This window comes from Lethenteron reissneri, chromosome 24 (assembly GCF_015708825.2).
Source record: "Lethenteron reissneri isolate LAM-NWPU_2019-01 chromosome 24, ASM1570882v1, whole genome shotgun sequence".
NCBI classification, from domain to species: Eukaryota; Metazoa; Chordata; class Hyperoartia; order Petromyzontiformes; family Petromyzontidae; genus Lethenteron; species Lethenteron reissneri.
This window is the reverse complement of record NC_083802.1, coordinates 4,678,289-4,705,967: the sequence shown is the minus strand read 5'-3', so window position 1 is coordinate 4,705,967 and position 27,679 is coordinate 4,678,289. Positions and strand designations below refer to the sequence as shown.

The 27,679-nt window shown below is 39.4% G+C and overlaps 1 protein-coding gene and 1 long non-coding RNA gene across 4 annotated transcripts; both read right to left on the bottom strand.

Annotated features, from left to right (window-relative positions):
- Positions 1 to 1,972: 1,972 nt before the first annotated feature.
- On the bottom strand, positions 1,973 to 20,471 carry LRRC71 (leucine rich repeat containing 71). Of its 3 annotated transcripts, none has more exons than XM_061558005.1 (16): positions 20,219 to 20,471; positions 14,532 to 14,635; positions 13,351 to 13,479; positions 11,590 to 11,739; positions 11,400 to 11,475; positions 11,118 to 11,192; positions 10,302 to 10,370; positions 9,989 to 10,148; positions 9,800 to 9,883; positions 7,446 to 7,538; positions 6,369 to 6,488; positions 4,359 to 4,485; positions 3,078 to 3,169; positions 2,892 to 3,000; positions 2,457 to 2,572; positions 1,973 to 2,270 (listed from the first exon to the last, which is right to left on the bottom strand). In XM_061558005.1, exons 1-16 carry the CDS (start codon positions 20,386 to 20,388, stop codon positions 2,145 to 2,147), a joined length of 1,800 nt encoding a protein of 599 aa, XP_061413989.1. In that variant the 5' UTR covers positions 20,389 to 20,471; the 3' UTR covers positions 1,973 to 2,144. The 3 variants fall into 3 exon arrangements, with proteins under 3 accessions (XP_061413989.1, XP_061413990.1, XP_061413991.1); XM_061558006.1 differs by lacking the exon at positions 20,219 to 20,471 and adding an exon at positions 17,573 to 17,639; XM_061558007.1 differs by lacking the exon at positions 20,219 to 20,471 and adding an exon at positions 17,452 to 17,571.
- Positions 20,472 to 22,792: 2,321 nt separating this feature from the next.
- Positions 22,793 to 27,566, bottom strand: LOC133346299 (uncharacterized). Its single transcript, XR_009755546.1, has 4 exons — positions 27,498 to 27,566; positions 25,682 to 25,842; positions 24,226 to 24,356; positions 22,793 to 23,769 (listed from the first exon to the last, which is right to left on the bottom strand). It is a non-coding gene; the product is annotated as an uncharacterized LOC133346299 (long non-coding RNA).
- Between the last annotated feature and the right edge of the window lie 113 nt (positions 27,567 to 27,679).

Genomic DNA, 27,679 nt, shown 5'->3' with positions numbered 1-27,679 from the left:
ACTGGCCCCCTGTTTAAAAAGTTTGAGGACCCCTGTTGTAGATGTTGAGTATAAATATCTCATCGCCATCATTCCCTTCCCAACGCTCTTGCGTGGTCTCAATGTAACACCTAACTCGACACGCTCAGCCAAATGTTCACACATTGCCGCACGCATCGAGCCATCCGCTTGTTGAGGACGCTGGTCATAAGAATGCCTCGATCGCGTATCATTAACGTTCCAAATGTGACTTATGTACCCAGACAGATTACACCCATTACACAAAATCAATGGGATGTGAGGTTTGGAGATTCAGTGTTCGGGTTGAGCTTGGGGCTGGCAATTCAGTGTCAGGGGTAAGCGTTGGGTGCGAGTGATCGGTGCATTTATGGGGCCGTCCATAAATGAAGTCACGCACCTAAGGGGGGGTCAGACATTTGTGACGATGGGGGGGGGGGGGGGGTTGAGAAATGTGACGTCACATCAAAATGCGCAACTTTAAATAAATATAGACAACACGTTCTACTTAATTAAATATACTTTTTAGTAAATGTTTTCTCCTTCAACATCAGAGTGCAGCGCCACATTAGATAAGCACTAAAATGACAATAGTTTAAAGCGATTTGAAGCATGTTTTTTTTTTTTGGGGGGGGGGGGCAGAGCTTTGTGACGTCATATTTGAGGGGGGGTCTGACTTTTTGTCACGTCGTGTGACGAAGGGGAGGGGGGGTCAAAATCGTCAAAAATCGCGTGACGTCATTTATGGACGGCCCCAATGGAGACGGAGGTTTTGTGTGGTGACATTTTAAAAATAGAGTGTTCACACAATAAATGGAGAGCGGCTCGGCATCCTTCATTACAATAAGGGGGGAAATCATGTAGAATTAGTTAAACAAAAAGAGAGGGGGTGATCATTTCAGACCAGCAACGCAATCCTATTTTTCCCATAAGGTTTATTATTGTCGAACGCGGTTTTGCCCAACACGGCATTTTCCAGGAACATAACCCCTACATTCAGTATTACTGTATGTTGCTGATCAATTAGGGAACATATTTCCTTATAATTGTAATGTTGAGCAAATGTGTGCTGATTATTGCTTAATTTAAAGGAATTTACTCTTTTTTGATGTGATACCATAATGTATGCAAATAGCACGTACCAACGAAAATTCCTCTGCCACATGGTGGGAAATCCCTTCCACGTGGCAGAGGGAAGCTGGACTCGGCAACGGGGAGAAGTCGGACGTGGTTGGAGTTATATGAGGATTTGATACAGCTGGATCAACAATGAGCTGAGGAAGAGGCCGATGAAATGATACCAACCACCACGAATATTAACTGGTATTCACTGGCATCATTGCTCCAAGGAGCTGTACTAGCGGAAGGCGAAAAATTCCGTCCAGCTGTCTTTAAACGTTCTGCAATGAGGCCATGAAGTCTGAAGAAGAGCCCAAAATAGAGCCAGCTTCCTCTGGTGAACATTCCTTTAGCCGCAGCGTCATCGTTAGATGAAGAGGCAGGTGATGATCCTTCCCTTTCGTCTGCAGAACTCCACTACTGCTCACTCAAAGAGGCCTCGATCGGCAAGATTTTCAACCATCTGGTAGTTTTATCTAATTGTTTATATTTAGTATGCGTTAAAATGTATGTCAACTTGTCATCATATACACTAAATTGGCATACTTGCTCCAAGAAGTTGCAGCATTTCGACGGGAATGCATCCCTTTAGTATAGTGGAGGATTCATGTATAGTTAGTCACACATTTTAAAAAAAAATTCCAAATAAACTAATAAACTATTAAAATGCAAATAGCATTTTCAAATGCACACTTTATGTTAACAATCTTTTAGTATACAAACCATAATTGTATTTTTAAAATCATATTTATTTTGATCCTTGTTGATGGTATTTTATTACATTAAGGTGAATTCAAACAATGATGAAAGTGAATGGGCAGCAGAAATGGTGCAATATTATGAGCTGAAGCTACAACACGTTCAACAGCTTTATTATTTTTTAAATCAATTTATATAACAGTGAAAACAAATAACATGCCTAAATCGATACCTAATATTCACAGAAAATCTGGTGCACACCAATGCCAGCCTTATTATAAGTATTGCTTCCTCCAGAGGGTAGTGTACAAACAGTGATGTGACAGGCATTAGCTCATAGCTGGACTCTGATCTTCCTCGGCTGGATTGGTCACTGTTTTGTACATGGGGTCTCTGGATTCCATCAGTTCACATATTTCTTTAAATGATTTGCTTTCCGATGGAAAAGCATTTCTCTGGAAATGAAGACGCATAGCATGCAACATATTAATACGCACACTCTAATAAATTGTATACAAGCAGAAAAAGTACATGTCATGATGTTCAGGGGATATTGCACTCCAATTTAGCATTAAAACATATATATGAACGACAATATAAAGTATGATTTAATTGCAAAATATACAGTAGGATGTAATTACCTGTAAGGAAATTCTCATTATTCCTGTGGCCTTTTTGGCCCCAGTGCCACTCACTTCCAGTTGAAATCGGATTGATTTAAGAAAAGCCTCCAATCCTACTTGTCCAATGTTATTCCCTTGTCAAAAGGAAAATCCATCCAGATTAAATACGTTTTGGAGGTATGAGCAATGGATAATAATCAATGGTCAGTTGAAGCAACCTTCACTTTTTATAGATTTTTTTCAAGTATACAACTTGTATTAGTGTTTATACATATGACCATTTATTCATAGACTTACCGTTATTAACATAAAAAGTGAAAGTTTGTGCATTAATGCGTCTGATTTAATTTTGTAACTGAGCAATGGAAGCCTCGTAAAATACATTTTCTGGTGATGGAATGTGTGTAATACACATGAGGTCACTTTGTGATGCTTTTAAGTTGAAGAGCATACATGCCAGGTTGAGACTGATGAGACATTGATTTCCAGGAAGGAAAATCTGACCATTGTGGTGCTCCACGTGATCCATCAAAGGGTTAATTGCTTCAGGAGCCTCAGGCATCTGTGAAAAAGATTGTTTCAGGGTTTAAAATTGAATTGGAATATCATATTATTGCCATGAAAAATATATTAAATTACCTCTGGCTCAGATGTTTGTGGCTTCTTGTCCTTGTTGCCAGATTTTACTCCTTTGCCTTTGTTTCCTTTGGCCAGATCCCCAACTGCAGAAACTACAAAAGCAAGCATATTAAAATGCACCTCCAGTCCATCCTGAAATAGCATGTTCACAAAAGGCCAATAACAATTGAACTAATTAAATATATCCATGCAGTTCCAATTAACTAAATCTGTTCCGCTAACCTTTTATGATTACAATAGTTTGCATTAATAGTGCCGATCTGAAGACAGTTACAATTAGGCATATCAATTATGAGTGCCTGGGAGAAGGGGATTATAATCAAGAAAATAGAATGGACTTTTTATGAGAAGAAAATGGTTTTGGTGATGGATGAGGCACGGTATTAAATTAGAATAAAATGCAATGTAGATTCAAATGAAAACATTCTATGGAGAGAAGTCATAGGCAGCAGGGAAACAAAGCAGGAATCGGTATTGTGGATGGTCAGGAGGGGAGATTTCCGGTGGGAGAAGTGGACAAGGAGCAGTCTCCCATTGAGAGCAACATCGCATTAAATAGTGGTGCAAACATAAGGCACTGTTGCTGGAGAGTTGGGTGGATCTAAATGAGGAAATTAGGCAAGTTCACAGGTATTACATGCCATATGTTCAGAATAAATATTTCCATACGAATTATCTGCAGAGTAGACATGCTTTTTGGATTAAATAGGATAGATGATTGATAACATTTTTTGGCATTTGTATATGGAGTAATATAGCAAAAAATATTCAGGCAAGCCAAGTCTGTAAATAAGTTCAACTATTAATATTAACCGTTCTAGGAATGTTATCACTATAACAGCAGCTCACTTCTTTGCATTCAAAAGCCACGTATGTAAAAGCGACGGGTTGAATCTTGTGCTTGATAGTATTGCGGTATTTTTATGACAGGTATCAATCAACATGTTCATTTTTAAACTCCCATAGGCTAACTTTGGACTCTCATAGATCAAGGCAATAATATGTAATAATTTACAATGTGACGAAAACCTTGGAATTAAGTTCAGAATCATAATTCCAAGTCCATTTCAAAATAGTTTATTCCAATTCCTTGCCAAGGATTCGTGGAATATATCATTCAATCACTTAATGACTCGGTACAATCGTATTGATCTTCTCCATGTTATCATAACGTTATTGCTAGGAGTTATTAGCAACTTTAAAATGTATATTTAGTTTTGGGTTTTGTTTTTTTAACCACCCAAAAATTGCTATTACATGAGTTTCAAAAAATGCATTTACCTTTCTTTGTCAACTTGGACTCATCCTTTTTAACTGAAGCATTTAGTGGCCCTGCTGACCCTAAATTTCCACTGGTTGTGCTACCAGTAGATGATTTGTCGTCCTTCTTACCAAACTGTGCCAGTTCCTGCAGTACAAAGATTCAAATCACAAACTAATTAATTATGCCAAATATATTACATTTTTCAATCAACAGTATTTATTACAGTTTGGAATGTGCACCATTAACAGTGAGTAGACTAATTGTTTACTGCATTACAAAAAAATAAACCTCAATGCATATTATATATTAATGTCAATATTAACATCAGTAAGTTCTTACAGCCAATGATAATTAAGGACCACACTCTGCCATCACTTTCCTCTGTCAGATCGTGCAACTGTTGAAATACATCCAACCTCCATAGCCTTCACTTAAATAAACATACCATATCGCGTTTGGTCTTTTCCTCGACCTGTCTCGGTAACCTGCCCTCCTCCAAGTTGCACATGTGGCTTACACTTGACAATCACTTTTTTATTTACTAAATTTAAAATGTTTCTGACATTCCATTCCAAATGTCTAAGTTGCATATCCCATCATGCCATGAAGCTCACGGCAATCTTCACAAGCATCTACGTTTAAAGGCCATTGGCTTCTTTTCTCGGTGTTTTTTCTTATGTCCATCTCCACGATCCATGCCAAAACTGACATCACTATCGGCTTAAACACTGATCTCTTAAAACCAACATGAATCTCTTGACTGTATTAGGCATATTACGGCAAAAATAATCAGTTCCCTTATACCCCCATAATTCTCAATTCAAACTGAAGGTGAAAAGAATATCATCCCTAACCACCGTCATCAGCTTAGTTTTATTCAAGCTCACCTAAAGACCCCAGTATATAGTATCAGAATCTAAATATATCGAAAGTTGCAATACCCCAATAAAGGTGCTAATAACCACAAATTACCCATTGCGTTTCCTCGGTTTTCTACAGTCTCTAACAAATAAATTCTATATTGTAAATGGCAGTATGTCCAGGAGCTAAATGCTGATTTTGAGGTCTGATAGCCACAAGCTGGCTTCGGTTAAGTTACGTAGATAGGTTCAAAAAAAATAACAAAAACTACGACGTTTCGATCGCAACACAAGCAGTCGTCATCAGGAAAAGGGGGTTAGCCTTGAAAGGCAAAATGTTTATAAAGGTTTAAAATAGGCATAGCCCAAGTGTCAGCAGTATGGGCAGGGTAGCTAATGCTAATGTAAGGGAAGTTGCTGCTAGAGGTGATGCTAGTAGTGGGTAGTGATGGTGCTGGTAGTGGGCTTACACCAATAAAGGGCTACTGCTAGTGGTGATGGTAGTAGTGGGCAGTGATGGTCCTGGTGGTGGGCTTCCACCAATTAAAGGGCTGCCAGTTCTAAAATGGAAATATTACAGCCAGTTATGACTTGAACTAGTTGATAACGTCCTTCCAGTGATTGCTAAGTTTGTACCCATCTTCTCGGTTTAAATTGTGTCGATGTCTGTATATATGGATGGCTTCATGAACTAATCTTTGTTGATAGTCAGTGGGTTTGCAAGTACCTTCGTTTTAGAGAAATCAAATTCGAGTGAGCCAACCGCAATAAAACAATGACCAGCCACGGCCAAGGTATTGGGCCTACCGTGTTTCAGATCTGCCTTATGTTCACGAACACGGTCCGAGACATGTCGCTTAGATTCCCCAATGTAACTACTGCCACAGACACAGCTTAGTTTGTAGACGCCAGGGTATTGCATGTCAGGAATCACATCCTTCACAGATGGGATAATATCGTGAATTTTATGTACTGTGTTAAATCGAACCTGGATCTTGTGTTTGCTCATGATTTTGGAAACAATTATGGTGACCCCTGCTATGTATGGCAAGGTGATGGTTTTGATTGGGTCCTCTGTGAATGCGATAAAAAATTAAGTTGAAATCAAAACTTTATTTAAATTGCATTATTGTGGCAATACATGTCTATCTTACACCAGTGCTTTACCTTTTTCTTCGTGGAAGGTTTTGTCCCCTTTCCTGTAGCCTTCTCACCCTTGTCAATCACGCTATGGTGGTCCAGTTTGGAATCTGCGCGACGTACAGTCACAGGCTGGAAGGAGGTAACCTTTTAAAACGAAATAAATATGTAGTGTATCACATAACAGCCTGTAAAAAACAACTACAAATGGCATAACAAGTAGAAACAACTACATCTATGAAAATAAATATATCGATAGCAACACATTTACTAATAAACTAAATAACGATGTTTAAATCAAATGCAATTATGTCCACACAGTAAATTAGAGTGACTAAAAGGTCTTCACATTTGTCAATGACCTGCTGTCAACCTCTTCCCTATTAATATGAACTCATGTGTTGGCATGCAGTGCGGTGTTCAAGTTCAAATTATAAAGACCACTCTTGTGAGGAAAGGCCATTCTTAAGTATTCATACATACATCGCCTCCATGGTAGTGTATACATCTAGCCGGTTTGCATATTTAACAAATCTCTTATGTGATCCACGAACCCTTGCCTCGAAAGTGCTGGATCAGAGGTGTGCAATACTAAGGCTGGCTGCTTAAGTGGACACATTTATGTAAAGCTCTGACACTCATAATAAGATGAGGATCCCCCTTGCAGTCTTGAAAATACGTTTTCGACTAAGCCTAGCCATTGCCGTGCTCAGCCAGAACAACACCGTGATATGTTAGGCTCACAAGACATCATAATCTGGTTCAGGGCCAAGCAGGCCAGGAGCAGGGCTACTGGTGCATTAATTGCATGTGACGTCAGTCAGTACACAATTCAAACAGAGCATCACCGTATCATCCAAATGTCTCGACTCGTCCATTGTGTGTGACGAAAGTGGTATGGTTTGGCTTCTACAGTGGAAACAAAATCTGGCACCTCCTAAAACGTGCCAGGCTGGCTCGGTACAACCAGGGGTGGATTGGTTGTATCATGGAAAAGAGGTATGTCAAACTATAAAAGCCTACATGCACTATTAAAGCAGACATGGCGCACAAGGGGGTGGTGTGGTTAACGTGAATTATGTATCTTATTATCAAGGCACTTACTGACTTCTGGATCTCTATACTGCCTCTTACTTCAGAGAGCAGACTACGTCGTTGCACAACCTCTTCATGTGTCAGTGGAAATCGAGCCAAGATCTGAAAAGTACATTTTATCTTAGTGAGTTAAATGCATTCACATTTTTCAATACAATGACGATGTGCAAATCCTTCACGGTAACACCTGAAGAATGGTTGACTAAAATATTTCACATGAGCAATTTTAAGATAGCATATCACATAGCTTTGCTTGTTTCCTATTTTTGTGAAACAACAAGTATTGATATACAGAAATTTCAAACATTGTCCATATATCAATGTAATGCTTTAATACAGTAAACCTGGTGCACCGGAGGATTGTTGGATGGAATTCTTTGGCAGCTTCATCCAGCTTTTGTAATGCGATGCAGGAAATGGTGGATCACAACAGACTCCACTGATTATCTGTTGCAAATCCCTTAAGCATCAATATGTATTCGTTTGGTATGTCATGTTTCATGATGTATTACTATTGAGCAGCACAAGTGACCAACATAGTCATAATTTCAATTGTTCAACATCATGGAGCCTCATTACATGTCTTGCAGGAGCTAATTTTGTAAACTATTGTCTCAACTCATTGAGTCCCACGATATCCCAGTTTGTTCATTCTGGTTTCAGTTCAACAAGTTCTGATTTGCCAGATAGAGTCAGTGTGTTGTATATAGCGATGGTCAAACCCAGAAAGCGCCTGGTTCGTGATTCTTAGCACCAACTGCTCCATCACCATCCTAACCAACACCATGGGTGATGGATCCAGTGCTGCTGGGGAGTGGAGGCTCGAGTTTAGTTGTGTTGGTCGTGGGAGAGGGGGCAGCTGACGATAGTTTACCATGCCAAGTAGTGCGTTTGGCTCACCTCTCATTGAGTATCTGTCATCAGTGCCTCTATCCTGTATAGGTACTCAGAGCTACATGGTACTCAAGCCTCTTTGCCCTGGAAAGTCAATACTTAGTTGAAAGGTAAATATTTTTCCCTTCCACCGTTGTTGCATCACCTTGTATATGATTAAAGAGCTTCATCCATTATAATGTACATTGAATTGAAATATAGCAATGACAGATGCGCACCATACCTTTGTTATAACTATCGATTTAAGGTAACTATTTTAATACCGCATTTCCCCTGTGCATTTTGATTGTTCCAGATCCTGGCTGTTTTCAAACAAACTTCAGGAAAATACCGTATATAGAACTACAACTTGAAGAACAAAATATATGTGGTAGAGCGACCATGAGATGAAGAGGAAATAAAGACAGGTGGATGTGGAGAGATCTTTATTGGTATCTGTTGGTCAAGCGTTAACTTTTATACAATGTCCCAAAACTTGGGGCAGTATGCCAATCATATGAGTGTTGAACCAATGATACGTGCAGAGTTGTGTTTCTGATTGTGAACATAGACTTTGGACGAAAAAAACTAATATTTTTTTAGGTGCCCTTACCAACAAAGCTGATGAACAAACAAAAACAAATTCACGAAACAGGTGTCGAAGATATTAACGTAAGGGTCATCAGCAAAAGGATAAGGTTGATAAAGGATTTAGTGGGTATTATAATATATTGAGTTAGTGTGTTAGAAATATTAAGGGTGGAAAGTTTTTGAAATATTATTAAGGTAGAGAATCAGGGAAATATAGGAAGTGCGTGAGACACTGGAATCTATTCTGGTCGGGTGTGGCATGCAGCAATATCGAGCCGGGTTTTGAATGAGAAACTACAGCATAATGGATAGGGTTGTGCTTTATGGAATCATCATGAATGAACAAGTGAAAAAAAGAGTACAAGACAGAGGTACAGATTTACACCACAATAGGAAATGGGTTGGAGGATGCACAGTCAGCGCCATCGGGAACATATTTGCTCCATGTATTAAAACACAGATATGCCTTGTTGAAAGTGGTAGATGCATTCCTGAAAAGTGCAGCCTTAAGCGAAAAAAGCTTTAAACAAGGAATTACTGTAATGAACCACATTTGCACTATAAAATCAGCCTGCAGTCATCCTATGGCACGACAAAAACTGAGATGAGAGTACGCTGCGTACTGTATCATTCCACGTACTCCATCATACCGCTCAGCCACGCAGCTCAAGAAAGTAGTTTGTCATTGACCGCTCAGAAATCGTGTTATAATGGGCACGTTCTGTGTTGTGCGAAAAGTGTTCCCGAATAGAAGAACCGTGTTATAGCGGAAACGCGTTGTATGAAGACGCGTTAAGCGAGGACTTACCATATATGTTAAATGTTTGTTGTGTAACTATGGCTACTAACCTGATGCATTCTAATGTACTATTAATGTACTGTAGCAATGCAAAACCAACCTCTGCAAGTTTAACAGCTCCATTATCACCAATCTTGTTGTGCGCCAGTGAAAGACACAGCAAAGTCCTGTTTAAACGTAGACCCTGCAAAAGCATGAAAAAAGTGCTGAATACAATACCAAAGGAAGATATGTACCCATAAATCAATAAGCAATTTGTATCTCAAAATCACCGTGCGAATAGCCTTACATGAGCAATGTAGCCTCCCCCCAAGTCAGTAATGCAGTTGTAAGCCAAATTTAGGCTCAGTAGGGTTTTATTGGTTGTCTTGGTGGTAGAGAGGGCTTGACCCAGCAGCCGAGCACCATCATCATCGATCCGGTTGTTTCTGAGTGACAGGTGGCCTATCCTACAAACCGTGCGACAAATGCATGCAAAGTAGAATTTTCACCAAACATCTTAAAATATTTGTGAAACCAAAAAATATTGTTACTTACAAAAAATCACTTGCAAAATAAATATTTTACAATACAACTGTAAACAAATTATATAAATTACTTACATAATTCCCTCTCCAATTAGTTTATGGTATGACAGTTTTGGCTCAGGATTTCCTTCCAGCACAAGAGTCCTGCATTACATGAAAGGAAATGTATATCATTAGCACGAAGTGTATTATTTAATGCAATATATACAGATATGTTTTGTTGTAAAAACCCACTGCACTGGTTACCTACTGTTGAAAAGACATTTTCTATAATTTGGTAGAGACATTTTGCAAAGTTCTTCAAGTAGCACATTTGCTAAAGGAAGACTTTACTTGAAATCAGGACCATTATGTTATAACGGAAAGTTGAGTTCATTCATTTCTGTATAAAACAGGCGAGTCTCACTCTTCAAACTCAAATTATTTAACACACTGCACAGCATGTGAAATTTCGACCAATTTTCAAAGGCAGGCATTCAACTTGGGATGGGATGTTTCTTTTCCACTGGGAGGATTATTCCACAGGATGCCTTTATGTGGTTGAGTAGGAAAAACTCCTAAATGTGCTTTGAGTTGTCTTATTAGGTGATCGTTCACAGCTGTCTCATGCCATGTGACATTTTTCCGCATCACCTTTATCGTTACATATGTTGATCGATATGAGTTCATGCATATTCTTTTAGCACATATTCATTGAATATGAATTACATTTAAATGCCATTCACATGTAGGGAGATTTTCCACATTTTATTTCTTGACTTTTGGGAGTGTAATCATAGCTTTAATTTGGTACAAAACGTATAAGAGTCCTCGTAGTTAAGCGACTGTTAAGATATGTATTGTACAATATACAAAACCTGACTTGTGGAATAAATTAACAGGAAGGCTTACTTGAGATTTGTACAGAGAGGGAGAACTGACACGAACATATCCAAGGTGTCCTCATATATTCCAACATTCCAGAAACTGCAATACACACATCAGTAAAAACTTAAGTTTACAAAACATCAATTTCTTTTTCATAGATAATGATACAAAAAAAGTTACAGTTTGCATCAAAGACTGCAACCAATTGTAGTTATCAATGCTATTTATACTGATTATTATCTATATATTTTGTCATGCACTTTATATTATATTCCAAATGTACTCGTGAAAATAAATGTACAGTACTTAATGGTCGTGAGGCTGGGAATTGCTGGTAAACACTTTTTGAGAATGCTCATCATTTTTTCTTCAATTTTCCAACCTGTTGAAATAAGTTCAGTACACACAAAAGCAGGGTGTAATTTTTGTTTTAGTTGTTGCATAAATGCCTGTGGTCAGAATTGCCGTGTCATGCAGTTTTAATTGTTCAGAATACCTCGAATGTATATCTCTTTGACGGAACTTTTGTTGTCTTCGTTTTCCGGCTCCACTTGCACACATGGTTTGAAATACACAAACGTGTCCTTGGTGGTGAATGTTGTAGGAGTAATATCTTCTTCAGATGGAGCCACGTTTTGAACATTTTCTGTCATAAGTGTATGCAAACATAATTCAAAAGTAGTATTGTATTCATGTTATATATTTCGTTAAAAAGGTTTTTACTCGTATAGAGAATGTCTTTTAAGTGCAATAACCTTCCCAATTCTATTGTTGCTAATGTCAATACAGCATGTTCAGGAGATACATGCCAATGTCGAGGTCTGTTATCCACCAGCATTTATGTAGTTTTGCTATTCTTCCATTGAACGAGAACAGACTACAAGTGATGTACTACTTGCTTCATAGTTGAGATGGGAGATGGCAGCCTTCCCGTGGCCCATCTGTTACGTGTTTTCATGTCAACTTAAACACAACTAATGCCGTTATATAGACAAAATTGACGCCGGTAATTCGAATTCAGATACCATTAGCAGAGCTAAATGCTGATAAAAGGCCCTTTTAAGGGCCAGAAGCTGATTGGACCTGCCCAATAATACCCAATGAGTTACAGTCTGGGGTGGCCACAGATTCTCAAGTCAGTATTACCATGAGCACACATACAAGAACAGCCTGTCCAATGTGGCATTGCTTTTCAGTTCTCATTGATAGTAAAGAATGTGAGGCTATATTTCTACAAGTTTCTGAAAAAGAACACTACAACCAGCTTACAGCATATAGTGGATTTTCAAATTGAGGTTTAATGACCTACTCATTATTGTCTATTCATATACTGCATGGATATATATTGATACATGAATTGTGGATTATCCATTTTGCACAACTGTTTAGTGGCAGGAACACCACTACAGTATTTATAAATACAGCATAACCTGAAAATTCCAGTAATTCACGGATGAATTGTTGGTGGTTAGTGACTCCTCCCGTAATCCACCACACACCGCACTGGCGGCATCCGCTAATTAACTTGTTAGCTGTGCTGACCTCATAATCCACTAATTTTTGGCAGATTCATCATTTTCGCGGCTCGTTCCTCTTGAAATCTGCAGCACACTGCGATGTATTAAAAACTCATCACAGTCCGCAAACCACGATCCGTAGAAGCGGACGGGGTTATGTGGAGCTGCAGGGAAAAGTGGAGGTAATAATTGTTTTGTTATTTAGCATCAGTATAGACTAGCAGAGCTGACGTGATTTAGCAGAAAAGCAATCCGCATGTTTTTACTTGGATATCAGGTCAAAAAAATGCAAACAATCCTTTTACATAGACGTATATGGTAGATTTGCTCCATATTGATCTTATAAAAACCCGTAACCTCGTAATCTGTGAATTTAATGCAGATTAATTTAGCTGCTCGTCACATATCCGCAATTTGTCATGGATTAGTGGCATTGCGCAGCTAATTATATCTGTAATTCGTGGTACACCGCGTTGACGAGACATTTTATCATGGATTATGGTACTGACCTCTGTGGTGTGCCGTGGATTATGGGATCTGTGACATGGACCGCCCATATCACTGCTGTATAAAGAATTTTAATAATTTATATAAAAACGGTGGTCAACTCATTTAAGGGCCCATCGGAAATAATTAGGATATGTGCAGAAAATGTTACTCTATAAATAATAATGAATTATCGTACTGCATTTGCAGTATATTCAGATATTTCGATTTTGCTATATAACCTGTTAACTTGCCTGCACCAGTCTTTTCCATTGCTGTGGGAGGGTGAGATCTTCTGACAACAGCAGGAGTGCTGGCTAGCCCCGTTAGGTTGCACAATTGAGTGAAATCTTGCTCAAAGTTTCCATTGCATTCATATTCCTCTGAAACAGTGACAGCCAAAAATGTGTACTGTCATTTTACATATTCATCCTTTAAATGCAAGCAATTTGAATATGCACTAACGTTATAAAAGACAATATAAGCCTAATTAGTCATTCCTTAAGCCAAAGTCTTTCGAGAGCAGTCCACCTTATTTTATACCCATCAATTAATGTTGCATATACACCATTCTCATCTATTCATTGTATATTCAAATACAGCACATATAGCATAATAGTAGCTAATGGGCAACTACAGTATAACATCATTATCATCCACGATCAAGCCACTGCTGGATGAAGGCCTGCACAAGCCATCACAACCTCTCATGATCCTGTGATGCAATAATCAATCCAAAACCTCCGCATGAACTGAACTCATCACTCAATTTTTTGGTTGACATCCTATGTGTTCCATTCCTTGGATGCCATCTGTTGTTATTCTTGACCACTGGTCATCATCCTTTTTAGCGATCTGTCCTGCCCAAGTCCACTTACTTTTCATAATGTGCAACATTATTTAAGTTGTATCTGATCTCATATCCCTGTGTTCCTTTTTCAGGAACGCAATAAAATCTATACTATGAACACGAGGATCTGCACACCCTCCGGGACGACAAATGTTGTGCCATTCATTATGACAAAGTGTCAAATAGTATGCGTTTTGATTGATAGGCAAGCCATTTTAGTTAAATTAAGGGTTACCACCTCTAATATACAAAAGAAACCCTGAAAAATAATCTGAATATCTCAATACTGAAAACGGGGAGTACTACACCTAAATACATGCCTTGTCTTGAGTGGTGTAATATTACAGAATGAACAATAAGTGGGACTTTTAATTATATTATTTAATTGGACAGCTCCATTAAAAGGAGTTTCCTCGGAATAGCAGGGCAGATGGCAGTCCTAGTAACCATGTATAACTAACATCTATGCGATATCTAGCATTACGTGTATGTATATTCATATAGTTATACAGTATTTTTGATAAAAGCAGTAAGAGATGACTTGCAAAATATCATTCATTTCGAAAATAAAAACCAGTTATTTACCAGGGGTGTTTATGCTGTCTCCTTCAGTTGAATTACTGAGTTGTCCTTTCGATTCTCTTGAAGCTCTTTCTGTCTTCTTCCCCATTGTGACTTTTTCTAGTGCACTGTTTACATGATACAATGTTAACATGCAATTGGTATTATTTAATTATCGATATACAGTACTTTAGTATCATATAATGTGTACATCATAAGTGGTAATATTCAGAGGTAAAAGCAACTGAACATTTTATTTTATTATTTTAAATGCTGCAAAACATTTATTCACATTCATTCACTGCAGTGCATACTGTAGATTGCTTTTTGAAAATTATATTGAACTTTTAAAAAGAGAGCTGTTGTTTGATTGGCACATTGTTCACAACCTGAAGCTTCAGACTATAAATAATGTGTTCTTATTTGAACAGGTGGCAATTTGTCACCACAGCAGTCTTAAGGAGCAGTGAAACCTTTGGAGAGTAGTGCTCGAGGGTGAGACACTTGTACACACTTGACCTGTACGTAAGGAGCTAGGTGCTCTGAATGCTAGGGACCATTTCACCATGGCAATGGCTGTATTTTCACAATACTGAATACCCTAACATACATGTGTGTGTATAGTACTGTATTTAAAACTCTCTACCCCACCTTGCAAAAGAGACATATTACTCTATGTGACTTTCATCCTTTTAAAATATGTATTTAATTGAAGTAAAACCATAGTTAATGCTGGCTCCATGAAATAAGTCCCAATCAGCTGCAGAAAGCACTGCACATAGTACAAAAACATATATAAACATAATTTCGTAATCAACACCTGTTTTTATATCCTGATTTTAGTGATTATCTAACTTAGTCTGGTTTTTCCCTTTAACCATAGAGTGAGTAAAGAGTGCCTGACCATTTGCTAATGGACATTTATCCACCTAAACCTGACTCCTCGTGGGGTTTCCTCTACATTGCCGTTCACACTGCAGCTGCTCAATCACAAAGGGCACAGCAGGACCACGTGTCATTTGCGTAAATTAATTTCAGTGATGTTTGGTCCCATAAGTTATATGATAGATTTTGAACATGTACTTCAGCCCTTGCATATATCTACTGTTGGATGAGAGCCTCCACACACCTGAAGGACAAATTCGAGTAACATATCTTCTCAAAGAGAGCAAAAACTCAAATAGTGCTTTAAGATCGTAACAAACCTCTTTATATAATAGGCCAACGATGCCAATACAAAACCCTCCGGAAATAATATCTTGAGGCTGATTCAGGTTTGTGTGGACAAAACAGCGAAGTTTTTTTTATGTATTGTTACTATTGGAAGGGAATGTCCAAACATCCCAAAGTAGGACCCTTTTTAAAATGGGTTGAAACCCAATGAGGTATTCCTGAATACAGTACTGTACAGCACTTGTTAATTATAAAACGTATCTAGAATGTGTGTCCTGGACGATCAGGCATTATCATTGGGGTGGAGGAAGACTTTGAAGTTGCAGGAGCTTGTCATCACGGCAATCCAATTACACCAATGCTTATTTAATACTGTACATGTTCAGAGTATTTGGCTGCTATACATTTCCACATAAGCCACTTCGTTGAGCTATCATTTGTGGCAAGGTGGCTTCTGAAAAGGAACTAATAGCTGTGGGCTTTACCTGGTAAAATAAAAATGGTTTAGTTTGAGTACATTTATGTTTAGTGATTTTCTTACCTTGCCTATATTTTGCACTATGGTTTTTGTGCTATTTGTAATTACCGGCTATATGTCGTATTCGAATTGTATTCTCCAACACCCTGGCGTACTGAACTAGTAACGAATTGGCACGTTGTGTTTACGTGACAAACCTGATGAATTGGCTGTGTCGGGTGGTGGCAGGTTTAACGACACATTTATATTCACGCGACCCAAAAAAACCTAGATATTGGTCGCGAAAGCCTACGTGTCAAAGTGTACCATTTGTTGTTGTAACTTTCTGACCCGCCCCTACTTGACATCTGTATAAAATAAAAAGCTTCATAGCTCATCGGATTTTTCTCCAGGATAGATATTCTGATTCTGTACGTCAATGTGGTGACATCAAGAGCCCTTTACCAAGAAGTCTGGCCGTGATTATAAAGTATTTTTTCTCTCTCTCTCTCTTTCACTACTACAGCTCCCTATATAATAGCACCACAGCTCTCTGTTGGGCTTTCGTATCCAGCTAACTCGATATCGCTTCACGATCCAAACTCAGGGGAAATGCAACCGGACAGATGTGGCTCTCAATTCGCCCACAAAGATAAAGATCCCCCGTAAAACCTTAACTGGCTGCAGGGGCAAGTGCTGTTAGCGAGCACTTATGAAGGTCGGCACGGCACATGAAAGGGTGGGTGGCCAACACCACGCCCGGCCGCCTTTGTCTCCCCAGTGGCGATGTTTACACATCACCCCGGGTACTCATTTGAGGCTGAGTCGACCTAGGGGAGGTCCGGCTCAGATAATCGTCACTGGTGGCAGGTTCGTAGCGCAGCGTGCTAACCGCTACACCACCGCTCCCCACACACACAGCCACACACTAACACAGACACACACACACAGACACACACTAACACACACTGACACACACACAGACACACACTAACACACAGACACACACTAACACAGACACACACTAACACACACAGACACAATAACAAACACAGAGACACAATAACACACACAGACACACACTAACACACACAGACACACACTAACACACACACTAACACACACACACAGACACACAGACACACTAACAGACACACACTAACACACACAGACACACACTAACACACACAGACACAATAACAGAGACACACTAACACACACAGACACACTAACACACACAGACACACACTAACACACACAGACACACTAACACACACTAACACACACACACGCGCGCACACGGGACTCGTTCACCTCTCAACGGACGCACGAATATTATTCCCAACACACACACACAGGCATAGAACAGCATCTATGTCGTCGTGAACCCGCAGTGAAGTTCCCACTGCGAGTGAGTGAAGCTCCACGCACGAACCTGGCGCCACGTGGCCACCCCGTGCGCGCTTCCTGCACTCGAGGTCGCGACTGTCAGCTGCTGCTTGCCGTTGCCTCGGGCAACCGCGGTCACGTGACGAAGCGTAGGGGGAGGCCCTGATTGGACAAGGCATGGGCGGGAAGTCCCTATACCCGCCGGTCTATCCGAGCGCAGTGTGTAGGTATAAGAAATGGGTATAGGGACTTCTCGCCCATGCCATGCCATTGACTGGTCGATAGTCGGGGCCTACGATTGCGATTTAAGAATCGATAGTTTGGTTCTTTCGGTAAAGTCACGTAAGTAGAAATTGTTTAAAAAAATAAACAAAGAGTATGGATTCCTGCAGTCACGAAAGCTTCAAATATAGATTGAATCGATATTTTGTGTCTCCATCGTTTTTGCCGACTCTGTATTGTTTAGCGGCGTTACGAGTTGTGTTTGTGTGTGGTTCGTGTACGTCTCGTACGCGCAGCAAACACATTCCTGCTGCGGAGGGAGCTGGTAGGAACGTTGAGTTGCTCGGTCAATGGCCTGCAGGGTCAACGGCGGCGTGGTGTATTCCGCAAATATGTCCGACTGTGAGGGCGGGCACAAGCCGGCGTGAGTAGGTGAAACGTTGAGTTGTATAAGGGCACCACGGGGTGACCAGCCCCTCCCCACCCAGCCCCACCCCTCCCACCCCCCACCCAGCCCATCCCCACCCAGCCCCACCCAGCCCCTCCCCACCCCACCCAGCCCCTCCCTACCCACCCCACCCCTCCCTCCACCCCCACCCAGCCCCACCCTCCTCACCCAGCCCCTCCCCACCCCACCCAGCCCCTCCCACCTCCCCACCTAGCCCCCCCCACCCTACCCACCCAGCCCCTCCCCACCCAGCCCCACCCCCACCCAGCCCCTCCCCACCCAGCCCCTCCCTGCACGACGGACACAATAATCCCCTGTGGGCTGGTGTAACCAGGAGGTTCCTACCAGCAATACTGCGTCACTAAAGCAGCAGCAGAATGAATGATCGGACTGGCGATGCGCCCTGCGGCAGCGCGCATCACCGGGCCATCAGCAGTAATGCTTCATAAAATCAATCGCATCATCATCATCATCAATACATCACATCATCATCAAATCTACGGTCAACATCACCAATCCCCCCCATACTCATCATCAACACCAGCATGGCTCTAGCGGGTGCGTGGTCGTCGCTTGTTGAAGAGTTTCGTGGTTCGAAGTCCTGAGGCCGGCCTGGTTAATACTGCGGGTTTATTAATGTTTGCGGTTCAAATTTGCCAAATTAAAATAAAAAATACCCGCAAACTTCTTAGTTGGCGTTATGCGTAGCAATCATCACCCCCCCCCCTACCGGCAGATATTGCAGTAGAAATTGTATAATTAACGGGAGGTTTGGATTCTGGGGGGTGGTTTTTAAATGTATACGGTGAGACGGATAATGGGAACCATCCCATATGACATTCCAGATAAATATCTAAGTGCATGGGTTGAGCCTGGATAGTTTTTTTAAATATCAACTTGATTAAATACGGGTCACAATCCCCACGGCCATCTCGGTGTGGAGAGGCATTCATCTAGCAGTGGATTTCCAAATGCATTTGAATACATACACATGTACGTATCAACATGTGAAGGTTGAAGGGTTTATTTGTTGCTAAGTGCATATAATTGTGTTAATACAATAATCGTAAAAAGGTTCAACAAACCAAAAATAACAAAAAATGCTATATTTTCAATGTGCGTTTAACGCTAAACATGTTTGACTTAAAATTGTCGGGCAATTGTTAGAGCACGTGCATCGCAAGTTGGAAGGTTTCCGAATTAAAACCCATCTGGGGGTCAACTCAGCATTTGGACGTATTGGCGGTGCAGCATAACACACCGGTCATCATAAAACAGTCTAAAATAAACATTTGAACAGGCATTTGTCTTAAGACTGCTTTGACACAACGATAACTGATTTTGACGCACCCCGAAAAATGTTCTGACGCGCGTTGCGAATTGCAGGAAAAGAAATAATTATTGAGAAAATGTTGCTTTTAAACCACGCACCGGTGTGTCGCCAATACGTTCATTTATTCTTCCAGGGTCGAGAAAATTGATACCACATTGGGCATTGTCAACAGTCCTATAGATTAACTCACCGACTCCTTAGAAATGTGGAATTTCCATAACTGCCTTAGAGTTATACATTCGAGTTGAGTGCTTTCCAACCGTCGTTTAAGTACGAAACCACTTTGGATTGTAGTTTTACAAACTTTTACGTGATGGGAGGACATAAATTGCCATAAAGGGAACTATTTCAAAAGCATGGTTATGAGAACGTGAAATAAATGAGGTCACAATTTCTGCATTTGAAAAAATAGATTGTTAAATAATATGTAATCTTTATTGGTTACGTTTTCAATACGTTTGAATACATGTCAAAAATAGCGACGCATTTAGTGTGATTCTATTCATGAAAATGCATTTACAATCACTTCTATATAGTACTGTAGGCAAAAGTGTCTTAACATTGAGCTAGATTGTTATACAATTTTCCATACAATGATTATTAAATACCAAATTATTTTACTTTTCTAGTCATCAAAACATTTTACACTATCGTGATAAAGTTTGCGAATGTATAAAAAAAATACTTGCTTTTTCCAACGTGAGCTTTCTGAGTCAGACGCCATGATTGTAGGAGGCTGCCTTGTTCGTGGTTTAAGAGCACATGTTTGACAAAGCGTACAACTTGCCTGGGACCATTCATTCTGATTCTGAATTGGTGAACTGTAGCCACTTTGAGAGTGCGCCCCCAAGCAAGGCATCGTTAAATGTGCGATCGTGCATTGAACATGAGGTCGGGTCTCCTGTTAACAACTGCTTCGTTCTCCAAATATTCCATTGCATGTTGATAACATATCACAAGTAGGGCTGTGCCCAACATGTTTTGTATTAGTTTTGGCGAGTTACATTTTTAATGGTATAGATTTTGTGACGATGTTAGCCACTCTCTCCTTTAGCATACATGAATGTTTCCATGGAATCATTACCAACAACAAAGGCACGCAGCTGCTCTGGCAGCGTGATTGTCCGTGATATTTACGAGGTTGTTTCCCCAATGCAACTTGTTTGTGAAAGGCGTTTTTTACGTTGTGAATGTTGTTTTATAAATATACTGACAGATCTGAAATAGTATTTATAGTATTTAAATGTAAATAATGAATATAAACTGATCTGGAATTATCAATATATTTCCTATTTATTTATTAAAAGAAGGGAAAGTTATTCGAGAATATACTTAGTGTATTTAATGGCGTATTACATGGTGCCAACAGCAAACTTTACTCCAGCATTAAATTGTAGTGCTTTTATGCAGAATTAGGCTGTATTGAGAATATGGAGTATGGATAAGAAAATATTTATTTAAGAAGATCACTTTTGTAATCACCCTTTATCTGAGTTATATGTGTGAAAAAGAGCTTCATAGCTTATCAGATTATTTCAGTCTAAATCAAGATTCTGATTATGATATGCGCTATAAAGGACCACTGTCCAAAACATTGCTTATTATATATTTTCTTTTAAGGCAGTGTTATTGATGAATGTGTGGAGTTTTCACGTTATCTAATGGGTGAGCTTAAATTATTCACCTTATTTGTGTGGAGCAACGAGTGATAGTCCCTGTACCGTTGTAGTTTAAAGAAAACTATTTAATGGAGACACTGATAGCCACTAAAGCCGTGTGTTCGAGGTCTATACATGAGTCACATGTTCTTCTTGGTTCTTTCGGCAAAGTCACGTAGAAGGGAAGTAATAAAATAATAAAAATAAAACATAATAAAATAAGTCTCACGACGTTTCGGCCACAACACAAGCAGCCGTCCTCAGGTGAAGACCAGGTCTGTCGAGGCGACAGCGTCTAAATGAAATACCACCAGGCTTGGAGAAATGCGTTTGATATTACCTTAAGAGTCGCGGCATCTCTTCAGAAAGGTGAGAGGCTCGATTAGCTGAGCCTTCTTATCACGGAGCTTGTTGAAGGATCTCAAAGTTATGTGGAATCCCTCCCCGTAGAGGCGGTTAAATTTCGATTTAAAGCTTTCGTGACTGCAGGGATTCATCTTCTTGGTTCTTTCGGTAAAGTCACGTAGAAGGGAAGTAATAAAATAATAAAAAATAAAACATAATAAAACAATTCTCACGACGTTTCGGCCACAACGCAAGCAGCCGTCCTCAGGTGAAAACCAGGTCTGTCGAGGCGACAGCGTTGTTATTAAACACCTGCATTTCCCGAGGAGTCATCCTCCTGAACTCCTCACCACCACCACCACCACCGCCATCGTCGTCAAATCATCATCAAAGGTAATCAAAACACACATTGTTCTTCATAATTTATCATTGATTGTAGTCAGTGTTATCAAACATTTACCATTCCCCCCCCCCCCCCCTATGTTGACTCGTACCAGAAACGCAACCCCATTTTTTCCATTGGACCAAGGTTTCCATACTACACAACCCCTTTGACACTGCCAAAAACCTAGAGCGTGTAGACGTGCGGTGCTGTATTTGCACAGTGCAACCTCGCGTTGTGACATCGTCATTACAGCCATGGGCACCTTTTTCACCGCCCTGAATGGGTGTCAAACGGCGTGGCTCAAATGCGAAGCTAACCGCAACGAATGAAGGGATATCTCTCACTCAGACGCCTTCACAGCCACCCCAAGACTTAAAATGTTACCTTCATTAAGCAATTCACGTCGAAAGAATCATTATATTACATTTTCTTTAAAGACAACAAAACAATTCGTAGAAAAGTATTTTATTAGAAAAATTATTTATCATCTCCAGCTTCTTGGTGCGGCGGCGTCCCAACGCCCCTAGTGGACGAACCGCGCCTGTGTACAATACAAAATAAAATGGAAATTCGGATTTGCAGATAGATGACATGGGAAGAGATGAGAATTTTCAGTCATGTTTTTATTGAAAGTTGCTGACATGTCGAGACCGAATGTGAATCTGATTGCCGTCAGCAACGCATATCGGGAAAAAGTTAAAGAATCAGCATATACTTAAAACACTGCAAGTGATAATCTTAGTGGAAAGCCCTCAGAAAAGAATAGAGTTTAGTTGTATAGTGTGTGAAGGGGGAAGCAGAGTGTTTTGTGTGCCAGGTGAGCAAGGACACACAATTTGCATAGCAGGTTGATGCAAGGTTAGTAAAACACAGTTTCGAAGAGAGGAGGAACAATGTTAGAGACTTTTGTAAAACACTGAGTAGAGAAATACCAGCAAAGGCAAAGAGAGGGAGCGGAGTGGCAATGGAATAGAGATGTAAGAGAGGCAAAGAGAGCTGGGTCATTAACAAGCTTGTTGTTCAATTATATAAAGACAATATCGTGCTGATTTTTTATGCACTACCCCAATAATTGCAATTTAAAAAGTTTGCTCAAGGAATGATATTTTATTAGATAAGCATTCAATCATCTTTTGCGCATTGTAATTGTTGAACTGTGCTTATATGCTCCTGCATCTGTTTCCCCCACCTTCATTAAACCGTACTCATCAGCATGGTAAAGTATGGTTAAATAACCCCCACGACAAAGAGCTGTACACGTACTCGCATTCATTGAAAGTCGTGCATATATTAACGATTTGCTTATGCATATATGCTCATCTGTGTGTCCTCGGTCACAAATCCACAAACATGTAAGAAATACATAATCTATAACAATGCTTGTACTCACATTTTCAATAATAAGTGACCAAAGATGATACACCAGTTCTTTAATTGAATGGTATACATTATATATATATTTTTATTATTCAATGCATCACAACAACAAAAAAACTGTGCTCTAAGAGTACACAACCATAAAAATAAGAGCTAAAGAAGGCACAAAGAGGCTAGCGGGGTGTGTTATCTATAAAACGATTCTTTGCTACTGACTTGATCAACACAAAGATATTATATGGAATTATTGAAGTAGGGTATAACCAAAGGTATTTAAATCTTCAATTTAGGAACGGACATATATTTTGAGCCTTGCTCTGTGGTCCACATACCGCGAGGCACGCCGTTAAATTAAATAAACACTTTTAATATGTTTCTGAAGTCCTGGTTTCCAAAGGTATTAGACGACATGATAAATATATACTTTTTGCCAGTGCTTTCTTTTTCGGTAATATCTCCGTCTACAGCAGGCAATCTGTGAAGCAAACACAGGTGACACTTGTTTTCATTTTTAGCAGGGGAAAAAAAAACATTACAATATTAATGTGAGCTAAAGGTATATTTTATAACGTATATTTTTAAATGTGTTTCATAGCATATAATTCAGGACTGTGAATTCGTGCACTCCGCGTGTGACAAATGCATTGGAGCCCTTTCACACTCATTTTAACGCATGGACATCACACACAATTTCCCTGCTGCAAGCATCCCCCTTGGGGCAAAGAAATACTAATGCACATATAGCATGCAAAGACACACAACTTGGATACGAGATGCATTGCACTTCACTCACAGGTAAACACACTTCACTCACAGGTAAACAAGCCCAAACGTCTACACCAGCAACCTACTCATCGTGAGCATCTCTAAACATTACAGCCCCATTCCATTAACCTTGTTTTTTGTTTTTAGATTAATAGTTGCCACTTACCAGCCAAAAGCAGCAACAGCAATGAAGCAGCACAGCAAGCAGCAAACACGACAGGGTGATGGCAAAGATGATCCAGAAGGGCAAGGAGGCTCCACCACTCTGCTGTGAATTAGCGCCAAAAGCGCCCCTTTCTGAATCACACACAAATACATGCATTCAGTAAAAAAGCAACAACGCTTTTTTGAATAAACACATATAAAGCCTATATCACTGAAAGGGTAAATATGTCATTATGCATAGCGTTTGTAGACTGTAGCAAGTTCTCACAAACCTGGCCATCATAAAATATATATAATGTATAAATATGAATGATTATTAAAATAATTTAAGAAGATGGAATAGCTACACTAAGATTGTTTAAAAAAAGTAACATCTCCGATTAGCACGGTTGTTTATGTACAGTGTGAAAGAAATTCAACATACATACAATCTTACCAAGGATATTCACAGTAACAATAGAAGATCAGTTTGACACGTAGGCTTTCGCGACCAATATTATCCATAAAAGATGTTTTTGGGTTAGATCGCATAAATATAAATATCGTTAAATCCGCCACCACCCGACACAGCCAATTGGTAAGAAGGTTTGTCACGTAAACAAAACATGCCAATTCGTTACTAGTTTAGCACAACGGTATGTTGGAGTGTAAACCCACAAAATTTACAATTCGATGTTTTCTGAAAATTGCACTCGAGAAATTAAGGCATCAACATTAGTGGGGAAAATATTCACGTCAGTAATTGTGTAATGTCGTTAATTACCAATAACATTCTTCACAACCTCTTTGAAGTTATTTACAAATGAGGAGATGCGTGAAGAGACAAAGGGAAAGGGGTGAAAATCTACTGGGGCCCAAAACTCACCTACCGCTGCCCCCCAGAAATTGCAATAATTTTTCTTCAAGCTCAATACCAAAAAAAGTTGCCATTGCATTTATCACCAAGCTTGTAACTTCTTTCACAGAATGCACATCATTATTCTAAAGGAAAAAAATTGCATCGAACGAGCACTTCAGAATGAAATAACGAGTAGATTTTTTGTTTTTGCTTTCATGCTCCCAATGCTTGCTACAACTTCAATGTGTTACATTGTCAGATGTCTTTTCTCATTCGTTTCATCGTTCTACAGAGTTCTATGTAATTAATCTTTATTGGTGCATCTTCATCTAGCTTTACATGTCGCCTCTTTCTTAATGTCTTCATGGGTTCAGATAAGTTTCTCGTTGCTTCCTATCCTTCCCCCAACTTACAATGCTCATTGGAAATTTATAAATGGTAGCCCTTGGAGAAACAGTGAGAGCCAAGAAATGGAACACGTCCAAGGGTACATGATTCCATTGCAGGTTTGCGGGGGGTGATGGTGACTTTGGGAGGCCTTTATCCAGCATTAGATTGACAGTGGCTTATAATGATGAAGATATGCATTCCAGTTGGCTAAAGGTTACGTATATATTACCTGTTATTGTAATGCTTTCCATGTCCAGTTGATATTCTCCAAGGAGGCCATTTTGTAGGTTGTTAACAATGTTGTAATAGACTGTTGTGGCATTTAATTCATTGATATTGCTCTCATTTGATATGAATGTGCAGATACTGTACACGTTGAGGAATACAGGGCTGTTTAAAAGAAATAAAGACAACGTTAATTGCAAACGTTTGATAAAACATACACAAAACAGAATACATGCGGTGGTCGTTTTAACAACTGCACAGGCCTCACACTACACATAAACTTATAATCTCGTCAAAAATGTAAAGTATCTTGAGGAATTGGTCGTGCTCACCTCAGAGGCAATCCTAAGGTAATAGTCTACAATCTAACTTCATATGGCAAAGACTAGTCTCTCCAGAATACAGCCACTTTTGGCTTTCCACAACATGATACTCATTTTATTGACCCAAGAGGAGTTGCTGTAATAGAAAGTACTGGCACAGAATACCATTCAAGTATTGTTCCATTATAACAACCATCGTAATAATCTGGAGATTTTCGTGAGTAAAATAATAAATTCAGCACCCCCGATAACCACGTAAAAGTGACTCCTATCCGCGGATGATGATAACTATAATTTATGTCATTGCTGTCACAATCACTGCCAGTCAGGCATCATCTTCATAAATGTTGCGACCACCACTGCAGTTGCCAGAAGCGTGTTTGGGGTTGCATGCATTCCAAAAGTTTTCTTGCAATCCCTGAAAGTTATATGCTTGATCCATGCCTTCCTAACGATTATAAGATGATTTCACCACTGATTTTGGGATATGCCTCTTATCTGTTGGTAAGCATTTCAAATGTTCATGAATAACTGAAATAATTATTAAATTATTTCGTGGGATATATTATAACAAGAGTAAATAGTAAGATGATGGATGAGAGGAGATTCACAGATGATATGATTTTAAAAAAATACAATTTGGGACGTACCTCATCTGCTTCAATAAACTTGCTGACAAAGGAAAAACACCGCCATCCAATATGCAGCATTGCATGTACATAGACTTGGACTCTGCAGCCTAACATGCCAGGGACTACACATACTTGGGTGCACAAAATGTGGCATGAATAGAATGTGATATAATCCCAATGCTCTTATTATTGGGTCGCCATGTCTTGTTGCATATGTGTGAGAAAATTACTGAAAATTTCAGTGCAATGCCTCAAGCTCTAAATGTCAGTCTAGTACATCATGGGGCTGTCATGGTTTCTATATCAATGCCTGAAGTTTAGCATGCTTAGAACCCCCAGGATTCTTAGACATCATTAGTATTAACAAATTACATTAGGATTAAACAATCATCGATGGATGGACGAGCTCATATTCTTGGTTCAGAACAGTATGCTTTATGCAGGGTGGTTTAAAAAATGTTAACACTTATATGGGACTATCGTTTTTAATGGAAAGAGAACAGATATTACACCGTGATAAAAAATGTATGTTAATAGCTTAAAAAAGTCAAAGAGTCTCCACTTGTTCGCCATCATTCTCAACATATGCCTGGAATCTTCTCCAAGTGGTCTCCAGAGCCCAGAGGCACATTTCTTGTGGTATTGTTGCAAATTCTCAGAAGTGTTAACATTTTGTTGAAGCACCCTGTATTGTGTCAATTTCTACTCTTCTTTCCTTTAAACTTTTAAAATCAAGCCGATTTCCTAAAATCAATGCGATTTAAAAAAAAATGCCAAGTGAACTTCATTATGATCACTCTGTTATTACGATCATGATTGCGATAATTGCATAGTGTGCTGTATTTCTTAAAAATCGTATACTCACTCAATTTGAATTACTGTGCAGGAATTAAACATGCCCTTAAGATCACTTTGGTTGAACAGCTGATTAAACTAGAAAAAAATTGGGTTACAGATTAAAATGAAGTATCGTATATACAATTTCATATTACATCAACACAGTAATGCATTATTTAAATATTTATTGTACTTTTATCTACTAAAGTG

Excerpts from the sequence above, each read along its gene's own strand:
- LRRC71 (XM_061558005.1), bottom strand. The coding sequence starts at position 20,388 with ATGCCTTGCTTGGGGGCGCACTCTCAAAGTGGCTACAGTTCACCAATT. Across the intron at positions 10,149-10,301 it reads CTAATTGGAGAGGGAATTAT|GATAGGCCACCTGTCACTCA; the intron begins GTAAGTAATTTA and ends CACGGTTTGTAG. Across the intron at positions 7,539-9,799 it reads GAGCTGTTAAACTTGCAGAG|ATCTTGGCTCGATTTCCACT; the intron begins GTTGGTTTTGCA and ends TGTACTTTTCAG.